This window comes from Strix aluco, chromosome 1 (assembly GCF_031877795.1).
Source record: "Strix aluco isolate bStrAlu1 chromosome 1, bStrAlu1.hap1, whole genome shotgun sequence".
In the NCBI taxonomy this organism is placed as follows: Eukaryota; Metazoa; Chordata; class Aves; order Strigiformes; family Strigidae; genus Strix; species Strix aluco.
The window spans coordinates 38,010,852-38,033,345 of record NC_133931.1 but is presented as its reverse complement, the minus strand read 5'-3'; the positions used below and the strand labels follow the sequence as shown (position 1 = coordinate 38,033,345).

The 22,494-nt window shown below is 37.5% G+C and overlaps 1 protein-coding gene across 1 annotated transcript; it reads right to left on the bottom strand.

Annotated features, from left to right (window-relative positions):
* Positions 1 to 8,837: 8,837 nt before the first annotated feature.
* On the bottom strand, positions 8,838 to 22,386 carry COPS5 (COP9 signalosome subunit 5). Its single transcript, XM_074817866.1, has 8 exons — positions 22,149 to 22,386; positions 21,777 to 22,011; positions 18,986 to 19,114; positions 17,748 to 17,813; positions 16,210 to 16,295; positions 13,226 to 13,337; positions 12,310 to 12,458; positions 8,838 to 9,238 (listed from the first exon to the last, which is right to left on the bottom strand). The coding sequence occupies exons 1-8, from the start codon at positions 22,307 to 22,309 to the stop codon at positions 9,154 to 9,156; spliced, it is 1,023 nt and encodes a 340-aa protein (XP_074673967.1). The 5' UTR covers positions 22,310 to 22,386; the 3' UTR covers positions 8,838 to 9,153.
* Positions 22,387 to 22,494: the final 108 nt, after the last annotated feature.

Sequence of the window (22,494 nt, the reverse complement as noted above, 5' to 3'; positions counted from 1 at the left end):
CGCTTTTTCTGTGACTGGATTAACATTTTTGCTCATACTGACTGCTGATACCAACAGAACTGTGCAAGCCTAAGCAAAACGGGAGCTAAGACACAAAACCACTAACATGATTAAAATGAGATAAGTAACAGGCTGGCTGTTACAAAAGTTCCTAAAATTATTTCTGCAAATACAATGAAATTCAAGTTAAAATATGTCCAATACCAGACAAGGCCTGAAGCCCAATATGGATAATTATTATCATAAAACTGTTATTAGTACAAAACTGTTATCATAATTATTAGCAGATGCCAGAAAGTGAACTAGCATTTCTGCATCTCCCAGCATTAAAATCTGTTAGAGCCTGGAAGTAAAAGTGGAGTTATTAGAAAACTATCTGTTTGTTAGGACAAACATTTTATCTTTATGGTGTTTATAATTTTTTCATGAACATTGTATCTTACCTCCAGCAGAGACTTCGATGTTGATTTGGGAAACGCAAGATAATGTCTCCAAAGATGAGCGATAAGGAAAAATTCAACACACACTTTTACAATTTTCCCTATAGAGAAAATAACAGCTTTCCAAATATTGTAATAAAGTTTGACAGAAGAGAAAGTAAAATAAAAGGAAAAAAGAAAGTAATAAACCGAGAAAGTAAAAATTATATGCTGCTATTGTTCAGAACCAGTCAGAATATGTACTGGTATCTCAGCATTATTTTGTCAAACGCTGTATAGAGAGCACATCCGAGTATTGACAGTCATTCTTCTTTGTTCTTAAATAGGTGTAAGATGTTATTTACATGTTATTTGTCTCTGGCTGATGTTTTATATAAATATTTGTGTTAAACTATTTTTGCCACTTTCAGAATTTTACCTAGTTGCCCTAAGAATTTTTAAATGGAAAAGGACGATGTTCCACAAAAACCTGGTATAATGAGGAGCTAGTTTGGAGTTTGTATCCCCAATATAGAATAAATACATCTTGTTTAAGTTGGAAGAATATCTGCTGGTTTAGTACCTCTAGATTTCTCCAGTTATTATCTTCAGCTTTGTGGAACTCAGACTGAAAATGCCTCCTTTAGAAACAGATTAAAAATGTAAGCTTAATTCCAACCTCAAATGATATAGTAAGTGAATGCAACTTGTGTTCAGCTGGAGAAGAAAGTTCAGATGGTTGTAATTACTAAAGATTGCATGCCATTAGATGCAGGCACATAAATTAATTTCCTTTTATAATAGAGTAATGCCACTGTAGTTATACACAAGCCCTAAGGTAATCGGGTCTAAAACAAACAGAAATTTACACAGGAAATGATGGACAAATTACATAGGAGTTGAATGTGTGTTCCAGTTGAAAATGAAGAGTTTCTGAAACAATATATTTATAATCCCCTCAAAGGGTTTAGGCATTTCTTGTCTGTGATGATCTATACAGACAAACTATGCAAAACAGAATAAACATTCTTTGCTAACAGTATTATTAAGAATTGTTATCTAAGGTGGTAATGTCTGACATACTGGAGATGTAGTGATGATCTTTAGTGCATAAAGACAGTAATAATTACATATCCTTTTTCATCTGTATTTTTAAAAGGCTAATGATCAATCTTATTATTTCATAGAGGAAAACAGACACTAGCTCTGGCAAAAATGCCTTGCTAAAGTTTATGCACTCCTGGTTTGTGAAAAAGTCAGGAAGAAAACCCAATTCTCCTGAGATGCAGTCCTATGACCTATCCACTGGACCATGCTACTTCCCAGAATACTGTAGTTTTCAGAAAGCCCTGTATGAAGCAATTTTTCATAATTAAAAACAAACCAAACGTCACAGCAAATATTTCATATGTTAGAAGTTTCATCTGAGGGTCAAAATTAACTTTCCTAAATTACATATTTCCTTGTGGATATTATTGCTAGGCTCTGAAAAGTAAAACTACAGCTCATAAAAAATACACCCCGAGGAACAAGATACTTCATTAATTCCTTAAAGGTTTAGCATAATTGTTTTTAACTCCAGAAAAATCCTTCAACTAACTGGAGACTCTCTGATGTCAGTTCTTCAAGACTTGACAGAAGAAAAAAATTCTACATGCATGCAATTAATCTTATGTATTATCACCCCATATTTTAATCATTTTCACCTCTTAGGGACTGGCACCCTTAAAATACCCAGTTCAACCTAGTTCAACTGTAGTATTTAAATTTTGTCTGGTTTTGTATTTTTTTAAGTATTTGTTTTTATAATTTTATCTTAACCTATTTTATGCCATGATATACAAAACCTTTCATACTGGGCTTTCAATAAATACTTTAAATATTGTATATAAACATATTATGCTAATTATATGTTAGTAGCGCAATGAGAGTCCAATTCTGATTTGGACTTTTTGAAGCACAGCAATAAAAAAAGATAAATTAAATAGTATGTTTATCAAAGAGAAAGTAACATACCAAGCTTATTTTAAAACACTGACTTGAAATAAAAAAATCTCCAAAGTTTACCAAAGGGGAGAAAATAAGTAAGATAATTAGTATTTAATTATATTCAGTATATTTTTAACCTTATAAACAAAATACTAACATGTCAGCAACTAGCTTTACATCTTGGATTCTTGCATTTTTAATAATTATTCAACTGGCATTATAGTTCAGAATAAATGGAGGACTACTGTAGAGACACTGTATGCCTTGGGGCAACGGACTATGCTGTGCAGGGGTGACCCAGTACCCAAGTTCGAGGCAACCTTATACCTTCTCAAGCTACTGTATCTGCAGGAATAGCCCACCACACTTAAGTTTCATGAAACACTAGACAGGTTAAGATAGAAACGAAATACCCAAACCAGATGCAGTTGAAGCTTTATAAAGGCACAAGTGATATAAATGCAAGAAAATTATGCTTCATTTACTAAATAGCAAGTTTAAAAGAGCTCATTCTATTTAATCTGAGCTCGTGTGCACAAACTGCCACTGAAGGCAAGGAAAACAAGAGAGTCCCTTGTAAAATAGGGTCTGAACAGAGACATTGTGGGGTAAGGGGTTTTCCAGAGAATATCAAAGATAGACAGTGAACAGAGCTGTTGTAGCCAGCTCACAGCTGCCTGTTATTCCAGTATTAGAATCAAAGATAATTTATGAAAAGCTCAAGGAATATTTCTTCTGGCCTGGTGTGAACGTGAGGTAAGGGATGACTGAAGAACTTGTGTCGCTGCTCAAAAGCAAAAGATTAAGGTTAGCCTTTTTATTACCTTTTTCTAAAGCAAAAATATTTCTTGACTTCAGTGAGGTTGTTCATACAAAGATTGCTTATAAGAGTAAAGATTACAGAGTTTGTAACAAAGTCCAGATACTGGTGGCTAACGGTGGCAGAGAGAGTTGAGACCGAAACATTTTCTAAAATTTGGCTTTCTTCAGTGTATCAAGATTATTGCTTACAACTCTCAGTTACGGCTAATCCTTCAGAAAGGCTCAGTATCCAGTAGACATCTAATGTAAGAAACCTAGGTAAATATTTAACACCTAGTAACTCCCTTTTTTTCCTCTGAATAAGTGCTGAGTTTTTGAAAATCTGGGTGCTTAGTGGTACAAATAGGGGCTGCTGGATGCAGAATTATTTAGAAAAAAATTGGACCTAATAGCATGATCATCTAATTCAGCTTTTTACAGTGTTGTTAAACACTATTCACAAACATTGATAAAGCAAATGCAACCAGACTGAAGATCTTATATTTTACAGATTAGTTAAGAATGTATCTACTGACTAGGTAATCTGATTGTTTATGTGGGACTTCAGAGCAAAATTTCACTACCTTAAGTGTCATGGCTACATATAAAATCCGAGAAATAGAAGTATCCCTCCTTTATATGACCAGATACTTCAGACATACCATATATATAAAAATTTGAAATGTTTCTATTGCTGTTAGTTACTTTTAAAATAATCAAAATACAACTTTGCAAGCTTATTTTCAGTTATGTGTGTATATATATATGTATGGCAGTCAGATACAGTGCAGGCATACGCAAGATAAATGGATAATTGTGTATGCATGAGTCCTACATCTGCACGTCATCATTCATGCATGAGACCTGAAACCATCTCCTTCTCCAGTGTACAGCCTTTAGAGAGCAAAACATTCTTCCCCACAGTCACTGCAATTCAACGTTTGTCCTCCAATGTGTTTATTTGCAAAAGTTTGTCCTATACTTAAGTTACTATTCTCTGTGCAGTATTCTGGATATTCAGAATACGAAACAATGGCTAGACATTTACTGAATTATAAAGACAACCCAAGCCTGAATTTTGTTATAGACAGCACAGTATTTTGCATTTGACTTTACTGTCCAAAAGTATGGCAATACATTATAAAATATAGTCAGTATAATTGGGGTGAACTCCTCTCTGAAATGAGCACATCAATCAGCTGAAACTCCAACCAGTCAAAGATAACGAAGTATCTTGAAGTTTTCAGCTGGAAACTTGGCTCTTTCAGCTAGTCAAATACCATGCTCATGGTGAGGAACTCCAAAAGGATCTCACAAGAGTGAGCAAAAACGTGGCAGAGGAGCTTTGATGTAGATAAATGCATCTTGGAAAAACCTGAACCGTGCCTACACAATGCTTTCCAGAGTTGTACCTACCAATTCAAACTTGAGCAGTTCTTAAGATTCTGAAGTCATAAGCTTGATGTGAAGCAGCAACCAAATAACCCAATGAAACACGGGGTGTCACCAGGAAGGGTACTGAGAACAAGGGAGAACTATTTTGCCTCACTATAAAACTTTGGTGCACCTGAATCTTGAATACAGTGTGGGCTCTGTGTGTTGAGGACAGAGCAGGATGAGACATAGTATGGAGGACAACTAAAATTATCAAGTGGGTGAAGTGGCAGCTTTATCACAACAGCATGAAAAAGCTGAAACTTCTCAATTTGGAGAGAAGGCTGAGGTGATGATACAATAAAAGCTAATAAAATCATAAAGGTGGTAAGGCAAACAAAACTAATTGGCACATCCCATGCTGTTAGAACTAGGAATACTCTATAAAGCTACTAGATCCATTCAAAAGAGGCAAAAAAAAGCACTTTCTTAAACTGGGGGTGAACTTCTAGAAATTGTTGCTGCGGGAGGTTTTGGAGGCAGACAGTATCAATGGGTTAAAAAAAGGGTTAAACAAATTTAAGGACACCATATCCTTTAGGGAGCACTAAGAGGCCTGGTCAGGGGTGCACCCTCTAAACTCCCAACAGTCATGGATGGTGGTAGAGTAAGAGGGGACAGGCTGTAGAGCGCTGATGTTCATGTGCTCTTCCGCAGCAGCACTCCTACGTCTGCTGTTGTAGATGGCCACTGGCCTGAACCAGCAGGGCGTTTGCCATAACCCCTTACCTTTTCTTGCCTATTTGCATTTTAGGTAGACTGGAGGATAGGACAACAGGTGAAGAGAAATAGAAGCCAGTCTCTCACAGCTGCATTACTCCATTCAGAAAATTTAAAAAAGGCAAGAAAATTATGTCTTTTTTTCTGGTTCTGTATGGCGACGGTAGTACAACCATTCAATCTTCAGGCAAGATAATTCGATTATAGGAGCTGCTATCCCAGTTCCTACCAAATGTTTGAAGAGGAGGAGGTCTGATAGCACAATGAAGCATCTTTGACTATCCCCGTAATCACAGAATAAATCTGAAAAGCTCTTCTTAAAGCCTGTGCACAATAAAGGCAAACCGGTACTCTTATCAGGAATTACAGCTTAGTCCTTGGTATTCTATTGTTACAAATATGCATATATGTATTTGGATTTTGTTGAGATTAGAATGTATAGATTGTTTAAAAATGCAATTTGCACAGATGAGAGAGGTGAGCATATGGGACAACTTCATGAATGAAGGAAAACAGAATAACAGGAGAGGGAAGAAGCTGAAACACAGTTCCACATTTTCAGCATTCTGTAATTTTAATATCTGTTGGCAAATACTGTTAGATGAAAAAATAAATTGTGGTTGTTGAATTAGATTTTTATTTATTAAAATGTCAAAGGCACAAAAAAGGCAATTTTTGTATGCATGCTTGTCTCAAAAAATCTGGATAAAGAACCTATTTGCACATGCTTTACTATGTACTGAATTACTTTAGCTGTCAAAATAATTATCTGATATGTGGCATTCATTTGCATAAACTAATTTCTAAATAAAAAGTGGGCACAAATGTGAAAGAACAAATTCACGTATTTGTTGATATACAACATGCACTGATCTCAAGAATACCTTTATTCCTAAAATTTTTAAAGTCTCAAAACTATTTGGTAGAATTAAGGCGTACTTTCTATCCCTTCATGATTCTTCATCGTTTAGGATACATTTTTGTGCGCACACGTGTGTGTGTGTGCATGTACATACTGGATAACTCCTTTGTGGTAATCATCTTCAATGCACGGAATTCTGATCTCAGTTAAGGCAGAATCTGGAATAATGCTAGCAATAAAAATGGCTGATCAAAGACAAGGGCATTGTTATTTTGGTTCCTGACCACTACAAAAAGGATCCTATACAGGCCACAGGTATAGCCATACTACATGTGTGATTTTAAACTGAGTTATAACACTACAGGCTCAGCAAGTAACAACACAGGTAACTCAATGGACAACTGTTTCCATCAGCATTCAAGCATCAGCATTCATATTGCTAGTTTACAAAACAACTTGGTATTTTAAAACCATCTGTGACTAAAAACATTCAGTCTGAGCCTACATGCATGAAATTTCAGCTCACTGCTATCACAAATGAGGACAGTTTAAATATGCTAAATAGACTAATATGAGATTAAACTATTATTTTATATTTCATGTAGATACAAGATATCCAAAACTTTTGGCTCATGTTATACAAAGAGAATTCTATAAAGTGGCAACATAGATTATATTTCCTAATAGATATTTATTTTACAAAAGCAGCATACTTCTTTGTGTAAACACATATTGAGTGGGATAATGGCTGTGTGCTAAAATTTGAAGTCTCACAAACACCTGTGTAAGGTACACTTACACTGGCCAGGTACACTTGCTGTGCCTTCCTTGGACTTAAAGGTACTGCTGTGGGCTTACGTACTGTGCTTGCTCATACAGAAGTCTATCGCTGCCCTTTCCAAGAAAACTAACAGCTTTGAATATTTAAATACCACAGCTTGCTTCTCTTGCCTCCCCACCACCAGTGTCATGCTGGAAGAAGCATAAAATTGTTCTCGTATCAAACTACACATTTGGTAATTGTCTCAACTTTACTAACTCTGATTAAATATATTTTTTGTACACTGCTGAATGCTGCTGCTTTAAAACTCCTGATGAATTTCTGCTTTGCGGTATCTGCATTTCCCTGCTGAATGATAACTTTCCATTGTATAACCTGCATCTTAGCTTCAAATACACTGGAATCCATTGGATGAAAAGCCCCAAATGAGTAATAACTATTAAAATTTCCAGACCAAAACAAAAATAAAACCCACATCAAGGCAGAGTTAAGATTGAAAAGGAATATCAGTTACTTAAGGTATAAAGTGTAATGGCATATTGTATAAAGCATAAATTATCCCAAAAGTAAACATTCCAAAAACCCCAGGAAACTCAGGATTAAGGATAAAAACTTAAAAGAAATCCAAACATCTTGAATTATTGAAATGCAGTATGAAAGCCTCCAGAACAAACTTAGATCAGCCCTGCAGCAGCACCATGTTGTAAGCCAGCAATTATGATTAATGCATTTTAGTATCTGTGGCCCTAAATTAGCCTAACGTGTATTTCAGAGATAATAATTTTTCGTTTTGTTCCTTTGCATGCAGCAAGTGACTATGACAAGCAATAGAAGGTGAGCAGGAGAAAAGTAATGATATAAAAGCATATTATTAATTTCAATGGGGAACTGGTTATTACTTGACTATTTAGAAATACAAAATGTCCATCATAAGTGTGAAGCTACAAGCAAAATACTGTTGCATGATGCATGAATGTTTCATCACTGTGAGAAGAAAACATTTCTGGCTGGACCAGTAAAACTAAATCAGGAAAGGATCCAATAGATTTAATAACTTGTTAAAAAATAAGCAAATGGGATTTCAATTCTTAAAATTACAGAATCACAGAATCATCAAGGTTGGAAAAGACCTTGAAGATCACCTAGTCTAACCTAACACTGACCATTCTCAACTACACCATATCCTTCAGCGCTAAGTTAACCCTACTCTTAAACACCTCCAGGGATGGGGACTCCACCACCTCCCTGGGCAGCCCATTCCAGCACCTAACAACCCGTTCTGTAAAGAAATGCTTCCTAATATCCAGTCTAAACCTTCCCTGGCGCAACTTGAGGCCATTCCCTCTTGTCCTGTCGCTTGTTACTTGGTTAAAGAAACTCATCCCCAGCTCTCTGCAACCTCCTTTCAGGTAGTTGAAGGCGATGAGGTCTCCCCTCAGCCTCCTCTTCTCCAGACTAAACACCCCCAGTTCCCTCAGCCGCTCCTCGTACGACATGTGCTCCAGACCCTTCACCAGCTTCGTTGCCCTTCTCTGGACACACTCGAGTAATTCAATGTCCTTTTTGTAGTGAGGGGCCCAAAACTGAACACAGGAATCGAGGTGCAGCCTCACCAGTGCCGAGTACAGGGGTAAGATCCCTTCCCTGTCCCTGCTGGCCACGCTATTTCTGATACAAATTAACCGCAGAAATGAAAATCTGAGAAACAAGCTTCTTACACTGCATAGGTTACCAATTGAATCTAACTGGGTGGACAGAACTTTTCTACGAACAGTAAGAAAAAGAGTAAAAGGTGATGAATGTTTGCCAAAAAATTCAAGTCCCCAAACACTCATTTTCAAAATTGTTTTATTGCAGTTGGATAATAGAGATAAATACCTAAGAGCAAAATCCAGTGAGTCACATTTATTTTTCCTTTGGAACAATCCTCCAAACTGGTTGTGTTTTATGATAAAGAACAAAAAGTTGCACTACATTTCAGAACATTTTGTTCTTTAAAACTGGTCAGACAGGTGGGAAATATTAAAGTACTACAAATTAAATGAATAATTTTCCACTCCAGCTTCATTGCCCAAATTGAACAAGTCCAAGCAAAAGAAACCATGACTTTTTCTGCTTTGGAGATGCATATCAGCTGGTGATGCACTTCAAGCTATATTAATTTGATTAAAAAGTTTATCCTTAATAACCTGAGACATCAATCCATGTATAGCTTCTATGGTGGTCTTGCAGCTGAAAAACAAGCATAAATTTAACGTTGGCCAAACACTGAAGTGTCATTTTGTTTGAAGATATTCAGCTGTCTTGCAAGTTCAGGGTGCCCATAACCCCATGAATCTTAACAACTGTCCAGAAAGGAAAAGTCACACACAGCAATTTAGCCATTGTTGCCAATAGCTTTTTGTTACTTAAAAAACAAATGGACAAGCACTACACACACAAAGACCAATTCCAGAAAACTCTGGAAATTTAAGACGTCTTACATTAACAATAGCAAGTGAGCTCTGTGGTCATCGGAACCAAAAAATGAAAAAAAAATAATCCCTGGGGGATTAATAACAGCTACCAGCTGTTACTAATACCTGAAGGCTCTCACTGTTCTCTCCCTTATCTCCTTTGCCCAGCTGCAGGCCAGTGGTGCACAGTAACCATAGCTCCTCTGAGAAACTTCAGAGAGAACATTAAAGGAAGAGTTTATGGAGCTAATCAGTTATTATGTAACATTAATATGTAACATGTGCAAAACCACCAAACAGCTAAGAGGATTCCTATAGATCCAAGTTTCATCCAGTGTGCCTGGCTTAGGGAGATGTAGTATCAAACTGACAAATAAAAAATGTCTCAAAACAGACTATACAAACACAAAAGATGAATTAGCCCTGAAGGCATGGAAGATAGGGACAAATTACTACTATATAGATAAAGGAATCATAGGCAAAGGAAGATGGCTCAGAACACAGTTTGGCTAATGCATATGTACTCTGAGAAAATGACTCTTAGAGATGTGTATGCACAATAACAGAAGAGATGATATAGCCACGTGTAGCATCTTTATGCCAATGTCTTACAGTATTGTTTTTCCTAAAACAGGTACACCCAATAATCCTTTAGCAAACTTTGCAACCTTATTTCTTGAAAGTAAGTTAGGTGCCGCTGAATCTATTGTCCTGGTGTCTGCGTAAGTATTCTACTGTCTCTTCTCTTTTCTTAGGAAAGATTATTAGTTGAAGAAAACCATGCATCTGTAAGAGTGTTACAATTCATTTTGGGAACTACTGTTACACAGGAAAGCAGAATTGATGACAACAACAATCCCTTCCAGTCTTACAATTTATAAACTAACTACTGATGATGACTAAATAAAAGCAGAAAAGAAACATCTCTAGAAACTCTGCAAGAAATAGGATGATCAGAGAAGGAGTTATTTCTTAGAATAACTGTAAGCCTGTGAGAGTAATGTGAAAATAAAATGCGGTCAGTATTATGGGTCACCAAACAGGGATCAAAGTCAAAGCAAACTTGTCAGCAACCCCACCGTTCTCATGTCTTTAAAGTATTGCTATTTTAACTGTTTCACTACAGGAACTGGGAGGTAGCACTTAACCTGGCTGTCGTGAGTTGGCAACAGCCTTAACTCCATTGCAAATGTCAACGGGTATTAACGGCTAGAAAGTCAACTCCCCCTTGAACTTGATCATGTTTGTTAGAAAACTTGTAAGAGCTGTTAACTTTCCATAACAAAGAAAAAAAATCATGGAAGACACTAGCACAACAGCAACTCTGATTCTCTTTAGCAAGGACCGTATTACATTTGCAGGTATTCCCTCACTGCTTACTGTGGAACAAAAGGCTTGTCCAACACAAGCTGACCACTCTCTTGGTTAAGGCAAAGCCCATGTTCACCTGAGTCATACTGAGCTAAATGTAAAGTTATTTATAATCAGTTTCTTCACACAAGGCCTCCTTTTTGTCTCTTGATTTTTTTTTTCACTCATCATTAAACTCACGACTCATGCGGCATCTCAGAAATCAGTCCCTTAGTAAAGTTTGTACTATGGCACATATTGCCAGCTTGTGGGGGGCAGGGGGAAGAAGATACAAGAAAACTGTTCTAGATATCAGGATAAAATGAGGAAGGGGACCAGAAAAACCTCCAAATCTGAAAAGTAGAACATCCCAGATTTTATTCAGCTTTTGCAGTCTGTTCAAAGGGATTCTACAGAATTGTTCCCTTATTAAATGGAATTGTATCTCACCCAAAACACCACTAAGATGCATGCAGGCGAGTCCTGTCTTCTCCACAGATGAACCTGAGACTGTACTAGCATGTACAGTGCAGTACTTCTTGGTTTTCAAAGCCTGGAATTTGCCAATTATGATATTCTTGAACAGCCCAAGATACTGTATGACTTGTTGGATACTAATACCCTTTGTTAAAGATTTTACTTGGAAAAATGGTGACTATAACATTATATAGACAATCTAAGCACACATATCATTCTTAAGACTATTGGGAGAGAGATGTATTAGTGAGAAGCAACTTTTGTACCTCAAAGCTCAAAAAAGAAAAGAGCTGATTACCAACAAATGTATAAGGAACACTGAGGGAAAACACTACAACTTCTCTGAATAATGCTGTACACCCAGTGATAAATTCATTAACTGATAATAGCAAGTATTTGCTATCAGTCAGGGTAGCTAAATATAAAGGCCAGAACGTCTGTAATCTACTTCTTAAAAACAAAACAAACCATACCAAAATAAAATTCCTCATTTATGAAAAAAGAATATATTAAGAAATATGAGAAAAAGGAAGTTCTTCATTTTTAAGTGAGTTGAAGTATTACATTAAGTGTAAACTAAATTACTGGACTGTTAGCACTAGTTCTTAAAATCATGTTCTATGTAATAATTTTATCTACTGTTAGTTTAAACCTGATTAACCACATAATATGTGTAATTTTCTACCAATGCTACCATTTTTCATTTGACAGAAAACATCTTTTTGGATTGCCATATACTGATGGAATTTAAGGGGGGTTTCTTGTTTAATAAACTAGAGTTGAATTTATTCCAGAAACACTGAAAAGCCACTGTAGGTTTAATAAAGGCAAGGTTTTCTTAAACTTTCAAAAATATCTAGTAACATTTGGAGTCTTTCATTCCTATCTATAACAAATAATTGTTATCTATAATCTCGGTAGGTTACAATTTAATTGGTAGGTTACAATTAAAGGCATGATAGAACTTTAAACCAAAGTAACACTTTTCACAGGGATGAACACAAGTATGCGTTACCTTACCTGTCTCTTGTTGCTTTTGCAAGTTTGTCTTCTGATTTCTTATCATGAGTCTCTAAACCCAGCATGAAACTGCCCCTTCCAAGCTGAGCTTCTGACTGTTCTAATTTTTCAGACAAATCAAAGACTTGACCAGTGGTGTAGTCAGCATTCTTAGGAGAAAGAAGGCAATAAACACATTGAATTCTAAGCTATAAATCCACGCATTTATACACAAAATAAACAAAATTAAAAGAGCCTTTAAGACTGTAGTACTGCACATTTTAATTATGTCTGCAACTGAAGTGATACAGAACGTGAGTGGCACATGAGTGGTGGTTGAGAGAACAGAAGCTGAACATCTGACAAATACTCAATTCCTAAAGATGGAAATGGGCACTTCACTACTTTCTGCTCATGCCCTCAGTTATGAAAGAGTGAGTAAAACTCAGCTGGTTTTGACCAAGAGAAAAGGTATAAAACCAGCTTTTGCAGAAGGAAGGTTTTGATGCTGAGCTGTTACACTGAAGGTCTGCCTGCAGTATTTCTGTTGCAACCTCGTTTTAACAGTTCCATTGTTTCTTTTTTTTTTTTAAAAAAAAGCGTTTACTTATTCAGTACTATTATTTTAAGGCGTACTATTCATTACAGTGCTGTAAAGAGATGTAAGGTTAAAAAGGTGTTTAATACAAAATCTAAGGTATAGAGAACTCAGCAAAATCAAACATAAGTTATTCCCACCTTCTACTTTTAAAGAGCAGATATAAAGAATGTTTCAGTATTTGTGATTAGGAAAACCTTCCTTTCTTGTTTAATCTGACAAATGGTTTCTTAATGTGGGATTTGTATCTATCAGTGTCCCATTAAGCATTTTACAGTAGAGGGTCTGGCTTTCAGCACTAGTTAATACATGCACATGACAGCATACTATGGTACTTACAGTAAGCAAACTAGAAGAACTGAGAGTGTTCACCCAGTACTTGTTCCACAAAAGCTCAAGCAATTTACGATCCAAAGATGATTTAAAGTACGAGACTTCTAAAGCATAATACCTTTAAAAACAAACATGCAAACAAAATAAGCTTTTGTCTAAATATATCTTGTTTGGCTGAAACTCTCAAAGTACATGCATCTCAAAAAATCCTTATCAATGGCAAATATCTTCAAAAATTCAAAGCACTGAACAATACAAAAGTTACCCCCAGTTCCAATTCTGTCTCTAAAGATTTTCTGTAAGTATTTCATATATATAGCTTTACTACAGGTATACATAATCCCCACACATACTGCTGTGTTCTATTTAATGAGATTGCAAGGTTTTTTTTAATTAGTCTCTTAACAACTTCTCGTGCAACGTAGTGATGCCCTGTTCCACGCTTGGGATCTTCAATACTGTAATAATTGTTACTTACAGATGACTGCAGTTTTGCATATATCACCTCTAATTCAATTAGGAATGTCTGATAGCAGTAAATGTTAGCAACAGGCAAACAACAGGTTCTACACCACCTATTTTGAAAGCCACGCTTTAGTGGTGCTACAGAAGTCGCAAGAGATGATAAAGCAGATAGAAAGCTGAGCTATGAGAAGTCATTAGTGTAGGTGAATTACAGCGACATTAAAGAGCTATATTAAAGTTTATTTTGATCAAGAAATTCTTGAACAGGTTACCAATAATCCTATTATCTCTTGATTTCTCTGGGAAGTTATTTTGCTTGGCATTTCTGTCAGAAACTCCATCTGACATAACAATGCTTTAAAATCTACAAACACACCACATTTTAGTATTTCTGCGATAGAACAAATGCCCTTATTTCACATATGCTAAGAAAAACGAGATACTAAGTCAGTTCTTCAAAGACATATGTGGCAGACTCAAAATTAGAAATTCAAGTTGTTTGAGGAATAGTGTAATAAACTTAGTTAAAAAGACTAAATGAAAGCAGTTTCACATTGGGCATTGAACACCAGTTAAAGCAGAGAAGTTTGACTAAGATTATCCAGACTGCTACTAAAGCAATTAGTAGTCACTGGCATTCCAAACAGACAGGATCATTAAGGGTCTACAGCACAAGTCTTATGAGAAGTGGCTGAGGGAACTGGGCTTGTTTAGCCTGGAGAAAAGGAGGCTCAGGGGAGACCTTATTGCTCTCTACAACTATGAGAAAAGGAAAGGAAAGCAGCTTGTAGCAAGGTGGGTGTTGGTCTCTTCTCCCAAGTAAGAAGTTAATAGGATGGGAACAGACAGCCTCAAGTTGCTCCAGGGGAAGTTTAGATTGGATATTAGGAAAAATTTCTTCACCAAAAGGTTTGTCAAGCACTGGAACAGGCTGCCCAGGGAAGTGGTTGAGTCACCATCCCTGGGGGTATTTAAAAGATGTGTAGATGTGGTGCTTGGGGACATGGTTTAGCGGTGAACTTGGTAGTGTTAGGTTAATAGTTGGACTCAATGATCTTAAAGGTCTTTTCCAAGCTAAATGATTCCATGGTTTTATGATCATCATTCAAGTTCTCTAAACTTTTAATTCTTAGTCGGACTACCCATACTACTGAGAGGACACCACCACTCTAATCTTTTGTATTATCAGTAATTCAGTAACGTGACAAATTTCCAGTTTTAATTCTCTCTCTTTGCCCAACTGCCGTTTCCTTCTAGGAATGACTGGAAAGTATTTTCTTGTTTTGGATGAAAAGAAGTGGCTTGTACAAGAAGCCAGCTTCCTGTGATGGAGATTATAACGATTACTATTAAGCACTTCCAACTTCAAAAAAACCCACTGAATGAACTCTCCCAAACTGACCACCTCTAAAACAGAAAAGAAAATATATGCTCCTTTCATGCTTAAAAGCATGGGTTTATGGCCAATGCCATAAGGACTACTCTGAAATAACAGGAACATTACAGTTCTACAAAGATTTCTGTGTAGCTACCGTTCTGGATTTTTCCTCAAATTGGATAGGAAGACCAATTCCAATTATTTTATTTTTTTTAATCTCTTCAGGGTCAGACTTTGCATGCAACTATAAATGCACTAAAGAATCCATGCTCCAAAAACATGAAAAAACTATGCAACAGCCTACAGGACACACTGGTGTCAATGAGATCTTCAAGTTCTCTGTACACAAATGCTTAAGCTGTAGTGCTTGTCAAATATCTGGAGGTAGAATTGAAACCAGGCCATTACTGAAAGAAGCAGTCCCATCTTTCCTTAGCTGTTCTCTGTAAACGCTGTGCCTCCAACATCTGCTTCTACTTTCCACCCCACCTTAGCTTAACCAGCAAGACCATGTGTGCTCCCACAAGCTCCAACAGGATCAGGGAACTGACCTGGCAAAACAAATGTCTCACCAAATAAGGAAAAGTAGGGATGAAGTGAAGAACGTGTGGCTGGGGACAGAACAGTTAAAGAGAGAATGGTTAAAATTAAACCACCTTTTTAATTCATGGAACGTAAACTAGCAGGAGAGAAAAAGTACTAATTCTTCCTGTTGCTGATTTTATCCTTGAAGCAGCTCCATTTTCCAATCCTACCAAAGACAGAAACAATCTTAACACGCCTAGTGACACAGGATAAAGAGATGCACAGCACTTGCCACTACTCAGAAGAGCAGACTACAATCTCCCTAGCCCTGCTGCCAAATCTACATCTGACCCTTACCTCCCTGCACTAAGCAAGCACTGCTTAAAGGTGTTCAGGAATCAACTGCTAAAGCATTTAACCAGGTTTATCTTCATAACAATTCTCCCTTAGAATATCTCCTAATAAACACCAGTAACACTTTTTCACAAAACCAACAGTGCTAAAGCAACAGAGAACCTGAAGATCTGAAATACTCCAAGAAATGTACTTTTCCATACTGAATCACTAACCTAAGCACAAAAACTGAGAACTTGTGCTAGTTAGTAGTGTTTATGTTACTTACTGTTTACAATGTACACCAAAGTCTTCTATTTTATTAAGTGGAATAGTCTGGTATTCAGAGGGGCCTTCATCTGGAGGTTTATAGCCCTAAAAATTCAACAAAAGGCAAAGATGACACAGTAATTTTGGCATTTTTTAAATGCCTGAACTCTTTGAAAGCACTTGACAAAAATTCTCATTTATGCAATTCTAGTTTATTTTTCTCAGAGAAAATTAAATTTCCACCAGTAGTCTGAAATTTAGAATTTTCTTGGATCTCAGAGTTACATTTGGCTTTACTAGCAGTCATTATATTTGCAGGTCTATCAAAAAGCATGTTGGAAGAAAACTAGTGGTCATAATGGAGATTTTTCAAACAAGGAAGATGGCAAGCTATGATTGGATCATTTCTTAGATCAAAGAAAGAGTGAGCTTATTCTAAGATAACATTTCTCTACCCATTCTTGGAAGTGATTTCAATCCTCTTTTGAGGTAAGATAGGAGACATGAGAAGAGGAAAGACACATCCATGCCTTGGATATGCCTTACAGATACCTAAAACTTCAGTTACTTATTTAGCCGAGATGGTGCCACTCACAGCTGCTGACTAGGCCAGAACCGCCTGCAGACCACTGTGAGGACTCCCTAAAAATACACTTCTAAATGCATTTTCTATAGACGATTTGGCTTCCAGGTGCAGGATTCTTCTCCCTGCTCAAAATTCTGAAAGTATGAAGAATATTCTCCTAAATCACTAATTGTTCTAAGATCTGTCTATTTGTCAACAACAAAATAATGATTGAATGCAACTGGGAACCTCTCACAAACACTTTTGTTTATTACAGTTTTACTGGATGTCAGCCTGAAGTTCTTGATCAGTCAATAATAACTAGAAATTTGAAGGATATGCCTGAAGTTTACTAGCTTGAAATTAAATAGCACAGTTATATCTCTGCCAGAAGTATAAATGAAAGACTGCATTTGGAGATCTAGATCTCCAGTATTTATGTGACTTTCTAGTTTTTAGCCTAACCCTTCAATGTGTTTAATAAACTTATTTTGGTACATTATTTTGTGAAGATTCATAATATTGATTTGAAAGAGTTAAGTAGATAGTTTTGAATCTTCGTTTTCTAAAATGAAAAACAGATTACAACATATTAAACACACTATTAACATTTGGGTTTAGGACTAAAAAATTATAGAGAAGAATCAACATAAATCTGTTTTGATGAATGCTACCTACAACTATATCCATTAAAAAATGGCCATATGGAGCTATAGAATTTCAGGACAACCTCACTACCTAGACAGTCTATTTTATTTAACACTGCCAGAAATCTATGGAAAACAAACCAGAAGTCAACCTTTGTAAATGTGATCAATATCCAAAACCATGCAATAACTAGTATATCAGCACATCTTTCTTTTAGAAGGAACAATGACACACAGTACAGTACAAAACAGCAAACTGTCAAACTGCAGTAATCTTTAGAACCAATCTATTACTTATTTAAAGACAGTTTAGTGATCATGCACTAGATAATTTTAACTATTTACCTTAGGATATGTCCTAAATGCTCCAAGATTTACTTTTCCTGCAGATATTGTTCTTGTTGGATCAATCTGTAAAAATGCAAGTGATGCTTGCTATATGATTTTATAAATTATTACAGGCATGTATTAACTTTACAGTAATTGCATTACAGGAACGTAATTAGTGCAAATTGTATTAGCTTTGTCATGAACAGTACTTTCTCAGTTGTCATCTTTTGGTACGAGACTCTCTAAAAAGATGGGACTACCAATAGCCTTCTATGGACCAGTTTTCCAAACTACTTTTCATTATTTCCCATATACTTTAAAGAAATTGCACTTAAGAGCAATCAATAAACCATAATAAAAATCTGCATTTTAATCGTATAATCACTAGAGGTAAGAAAAAGTATTAAGTGATCTGCTGCAATTTGGTGGAAAATACAGGAAACTAATGAAGGAATCTCCTCACTAACATGTGTACTAATACCCTGTTTAATTTTAAAAGTAATTTAAAAAAGAAGAAAAAAAAACCAAAGAAAAAAGCAGTCCCAAGGAAAGTGTTCCGAATCTGTGAAATTATGTCATAACATGGGAGAACTCACATGGTGGAAATACTTCTTAAGGGTCATTTATTCTTCTGACTAATTTCAGTCTTTTTTCCTTTATTTCCTTTACTATCAATGGTTATACAAGCAATATCTAAAGTAAGGTTTACTTTTGATTTCAAATGCAATCTGAAGCCTGGAAGACCCTGAAGGGCCCAAAGAGTTTCTTTAGATTTTTTCTTCATAGATTTCCTAGTGTCTTCTACCTTGTACTATGTCATTAATTTAATTTAAAAGGCATTTTAGATGCAAACTAACAGAACTAACAGAACTTTGCTCTATTTCCACAGAAGCAACAAAGAGAACAAAAGAAACAGATTTTTGTTCTATTGCAGGAGGTTAAATATGGGTTGCACAATACATTTTTTTCAAAAGTATCAAGTAGAACTTTAAGTTAAGAGTAATGTATGGATTTGTACAGAGCTACCATACCTAGGACAATGCAGTGAAAATGGCCTTGGTAAGCAATATTACTGGTTTGACCAGTATGAAGTCAGCAAAGCAAAAAGAGCAATACCAATTTAGAACTTGGATCTAACACTTCCATCATGCAAAATACACACTACTAGAATGTTAACAGACAGAAATCTAAAAATTATTCCCCCCTCAGCATAATGTACTATGCAGTTTTATCAACTATCAGCCAGTACTTACAACCACTGCTACAAAGGGTTCTTGAAACTGCTGATTAAGCATCTGGGTACTGACGTCGATCCCAGAGAGCCAGCAGCCATAGCCAGGGTGACTGTGATACCAGCCAATTGCATTTTCTAGACGACCAACCTAACAGCAGTGAAGGAAAACAAATCCAGTGTTAATCTCCATTCCGAAAGTACCAGCTGCCCTCTACTGGGCCTTCCAGCATACTTCAACACGGTGAGAGGATAAAAAAGAACACACACAGCCCGCCGCGCCAATTTACTAATACTAAACCGAGTACTAAACATACACCTTACTTTGCTAAACTATTCTCTAGAAGCCATATCACCTGTTGTATTAGCATTCTCTGTTACAGCTACTACCACAGAACAAAGAACTTCAAGGAGCCAGGAGCTCCTTCTTCAATGACAGCTGGAGTACAGAAGAGATTCCACATGGTGAGATGGGAAGCTGGGACTCTTCAGCATGGAAGAGAAATTCTTAGGGTGGATATGACATAAGTCTGTATAATCTCATATAATGTATGGTATGTCAGTAGAGAATGAACGTTCATTATTTAGTACAGTAACACAACTCAAGAGGCACAGAGAGAGATTATTGCCAAGTTTAAAAAGTAACTTCAGAGGCATGTTTTTGAACACCAGAAGTGGCAGAAATTATTGCCAGAGCATGTTGTGAAAGCCAAAAGATAAACTTCTGAGATTTTTAGGATGAGAAAAACTCAAAATAGGAGTTTAAAAATACTACCCCTGGCTATCTCTACAAATACTGGAAGAAAAACAAACAAACCAACCAAACGACCCAGGAGAACGAACACCCGTTGCACCTAATTTTGTAATCCTCTCTCAGGAATTGCTTACTGGCTGCTCCATACTGAGTTGAATAATTTTGGTGTGACCCTATATGCCAGTTCTTAACTGAGAGTTGTGTGTTTGGATGCATCATCTGCTTGGTTTGGCCAAATACTGAATACGTCTGAAAGGTTAAATCAGAAAAACGTTAAGACGAGATAAGAACACACAAACTGCCTGCTGAATGGAACATTTATTTTATTTTTGAATTGGTAAATAATATTTCTATTTTCTTTACATCTCCCATGATAAAGAAGGAGAGACCAACAAAACACTAAAGAACGTGTTATTTTTCAAAGCCAAATAACACATTTTGACTGTATTAACAACAGATCCTGCCCATGGAGAAGCAAATAACGGGAACACTGGCACCTGTAAAGTACTTATGCAGGAGAATATATCAACTTGTAATCTAATATCAAAAAGAGTTATTCCAGGAACAACTGCTTGCCAAAATCAGACAGGGAACAGCCAGCATGCAATCTCTGCCAGAGCACCAGTTCAGCCGAGTTATTGTATTTGCACACAAGTTCAGTTTCAACACTGTGAAACCAACTATTAACAAAACTGTACAATATAAACAACTAGAAAAAAGTTTCCTATCATATGAGTACTCCTACATAAACCTGGACTGTTTTAAACATAGGATTACTAACTATATAAAAAAGACTATGCTATATACTTATTATTTTAAAACCCATTATTTCTACCTAAGAACTGAATAGTATGAATATATCTTTAGGTAAAGACATCTTTTCAAGTTACCTACTTTTCTGTAACAACAGTATTAACATCATGACATTAATAGTTTCCTGATAAAAGGAATTAAATAAATTATTTCTAAGTTTTCTCATAAATGGGGGCAAATTATTAAAAAACAGTCCTAGAATATACCTACTTCTGGATTATGTCTACTCTTTTCAGATGTTATGGCCCAGCCTAAATCACATGTATTTAAATATCTCCAACTGTATACAACGCAGTGAATGTAAGTACAACACTCCAGAATAACCCAAATACTGCTCGGTTATCTCCAGCGAATAAGTAAGGGGCCCCTAATTTTAGCTGCTTTAAAATACTTCGAGGATTAAAGAAAATTCAAAGGGTAAACTGGGCTCCAAAACTGTTTTAGCTTGGGGAGTTATTTCAACGCTTACTCGTAGTACAGGATTGCACTGTATTGGAAGAAGCACGTCAGCAGGTCCTCTGATGTGCCGTGCTAGTTTCTATGTCAGCCACAGAGCAGATTCATATTTCTGTTATCCTTCTGCACGCCAGAATTTTACTGCATAGTCAGGCTTAGTATGACATGGATCTCTGAATACAGGGTGACGAAGAAGGGGAACAGACATCTGAGCCAGTTCATCTAAATTTCTAAATTATAAATATGAATTATAAAGTTGCACTGAAAGTTACTTATTGGCATTTTCTTCACAAATGTCTTTATTTTTATAGAAAACAGCAGCATGACTATGCAGTAAGACTTCAGAAAGCAAAAATGTAAAAATAAATGTTATGTTCCTGATTTACAAATTGTAAGTACCTCAGATATATATATTTTATATTTTGCATACTGTTTTTAGAAACATGTATTATACCAGTTATTCTAGAAACACACTCTCATCTGTCCACAAGCCACCAGCTGCAGCCACAAAAAACACTTCCTGAGCAATGAAAATCACTTATAAAGGAAAGGAGAATCCAGTACTTGATGACCTACTGTAAGACATGGAAATACGTATGTGAAAACGTTAAAAGGGGTCTGTGTTCTTTGCTGCTGACACAGTTCTCTTAGCCATGCTTGAGAACAAACAGGGCAGCCACTTTATCGTTGTGGGAGGGGCGGAGGCAGGGAAGCCTGCAAACCCCAGAACACGTTCCTGCACGATGAGCTGAGAAGATCCGCAGCCACACCGTGGAGAGAAACTCCGTACCTGCTTTGCGTTTTCAATGTACGCTGCCATGTACTCGTAGGCGGCCGCCTGAGCGTTGACGCGAGTCTCGGTGCCCTCCACGGGCAGGGCGAAGCTGTCCATGATGATCATGGTTTCCCCGTCCACCTTGCCCAGCATGAGCCCCATCACCTCCAGGTTGCCCCCTGACCTGGCGTGCATCACCATCTTCAGGAGCGCCAGTGCCGAGATCTTGCAGTACTTGAAGTAATGGTGGCTACGAGAGAGAGGCCGCGGAAGCCATCAGGGCCGGCCCCGCCGCCCGCACCGGCCCGGCCCGCGCCCGAGGCCCTCGCCGCCCGCCCGCCCCTCCGGCCCCGCCGCCCCGCCCGGCCCGGCCCGGTTCTCACTCACTCCTTGGTCCAGGGCTTGGCCGCCAGGATCTCCTGCTGCTGCTTGCGGTCGTACTTGTAGATCTCGTCGATGCTCTGCGCCTCCTGCATGTTGTTGGCCAACTCCCACGTCTTCTGCGCCATCCCGCTCCCGGAGGCGCCGCTCCCCGCCGCCGCCGCCATCGCTCCCCGCACCGGGCCCGGCCCTGGCCCGCCGCACCGGGCCGCCGGCGGAACCAACGCGAGGCGGCGGGGGGTGGCGGGGGGAGGTGGTACGGTCCGCGCAGGCCCGGGGCGGCCGGCGCTGCGCCCCCAGCGGGAGCGGCCGGCGCTGCGCCGCGCCGCGGCCGGGCCGAGGCTGCGGGTCA

What these genes read in the sequence shown, in the direction of transcription:
- COPS5 (XM_074817866.1), bottom strand. Translation starts at nt 22,309, where the DNA reads ATGGCGGCGGCGGCGGGGAGCGGCGCCTCCGGGAGCGGGATGGCGCAG. An exon ending in AACCCTTTGTAGCAGTGGTT is followed by an intron (nt 17,814 to 18,985) that starts GTAAGTACTGGC and finishes GCATTTTTACAG; the next exon opens with ATTGATCCAACAAGAACAAT. An exon ending in TTTGGTGTACATTGTAAACA is followed by an intron (nt 13,338 to 16,209) that starts GTAAGTAACATA and finishes TTGTTTTTAAAG; the next exon opens with GTATTATGCTTTAGAAGTCT.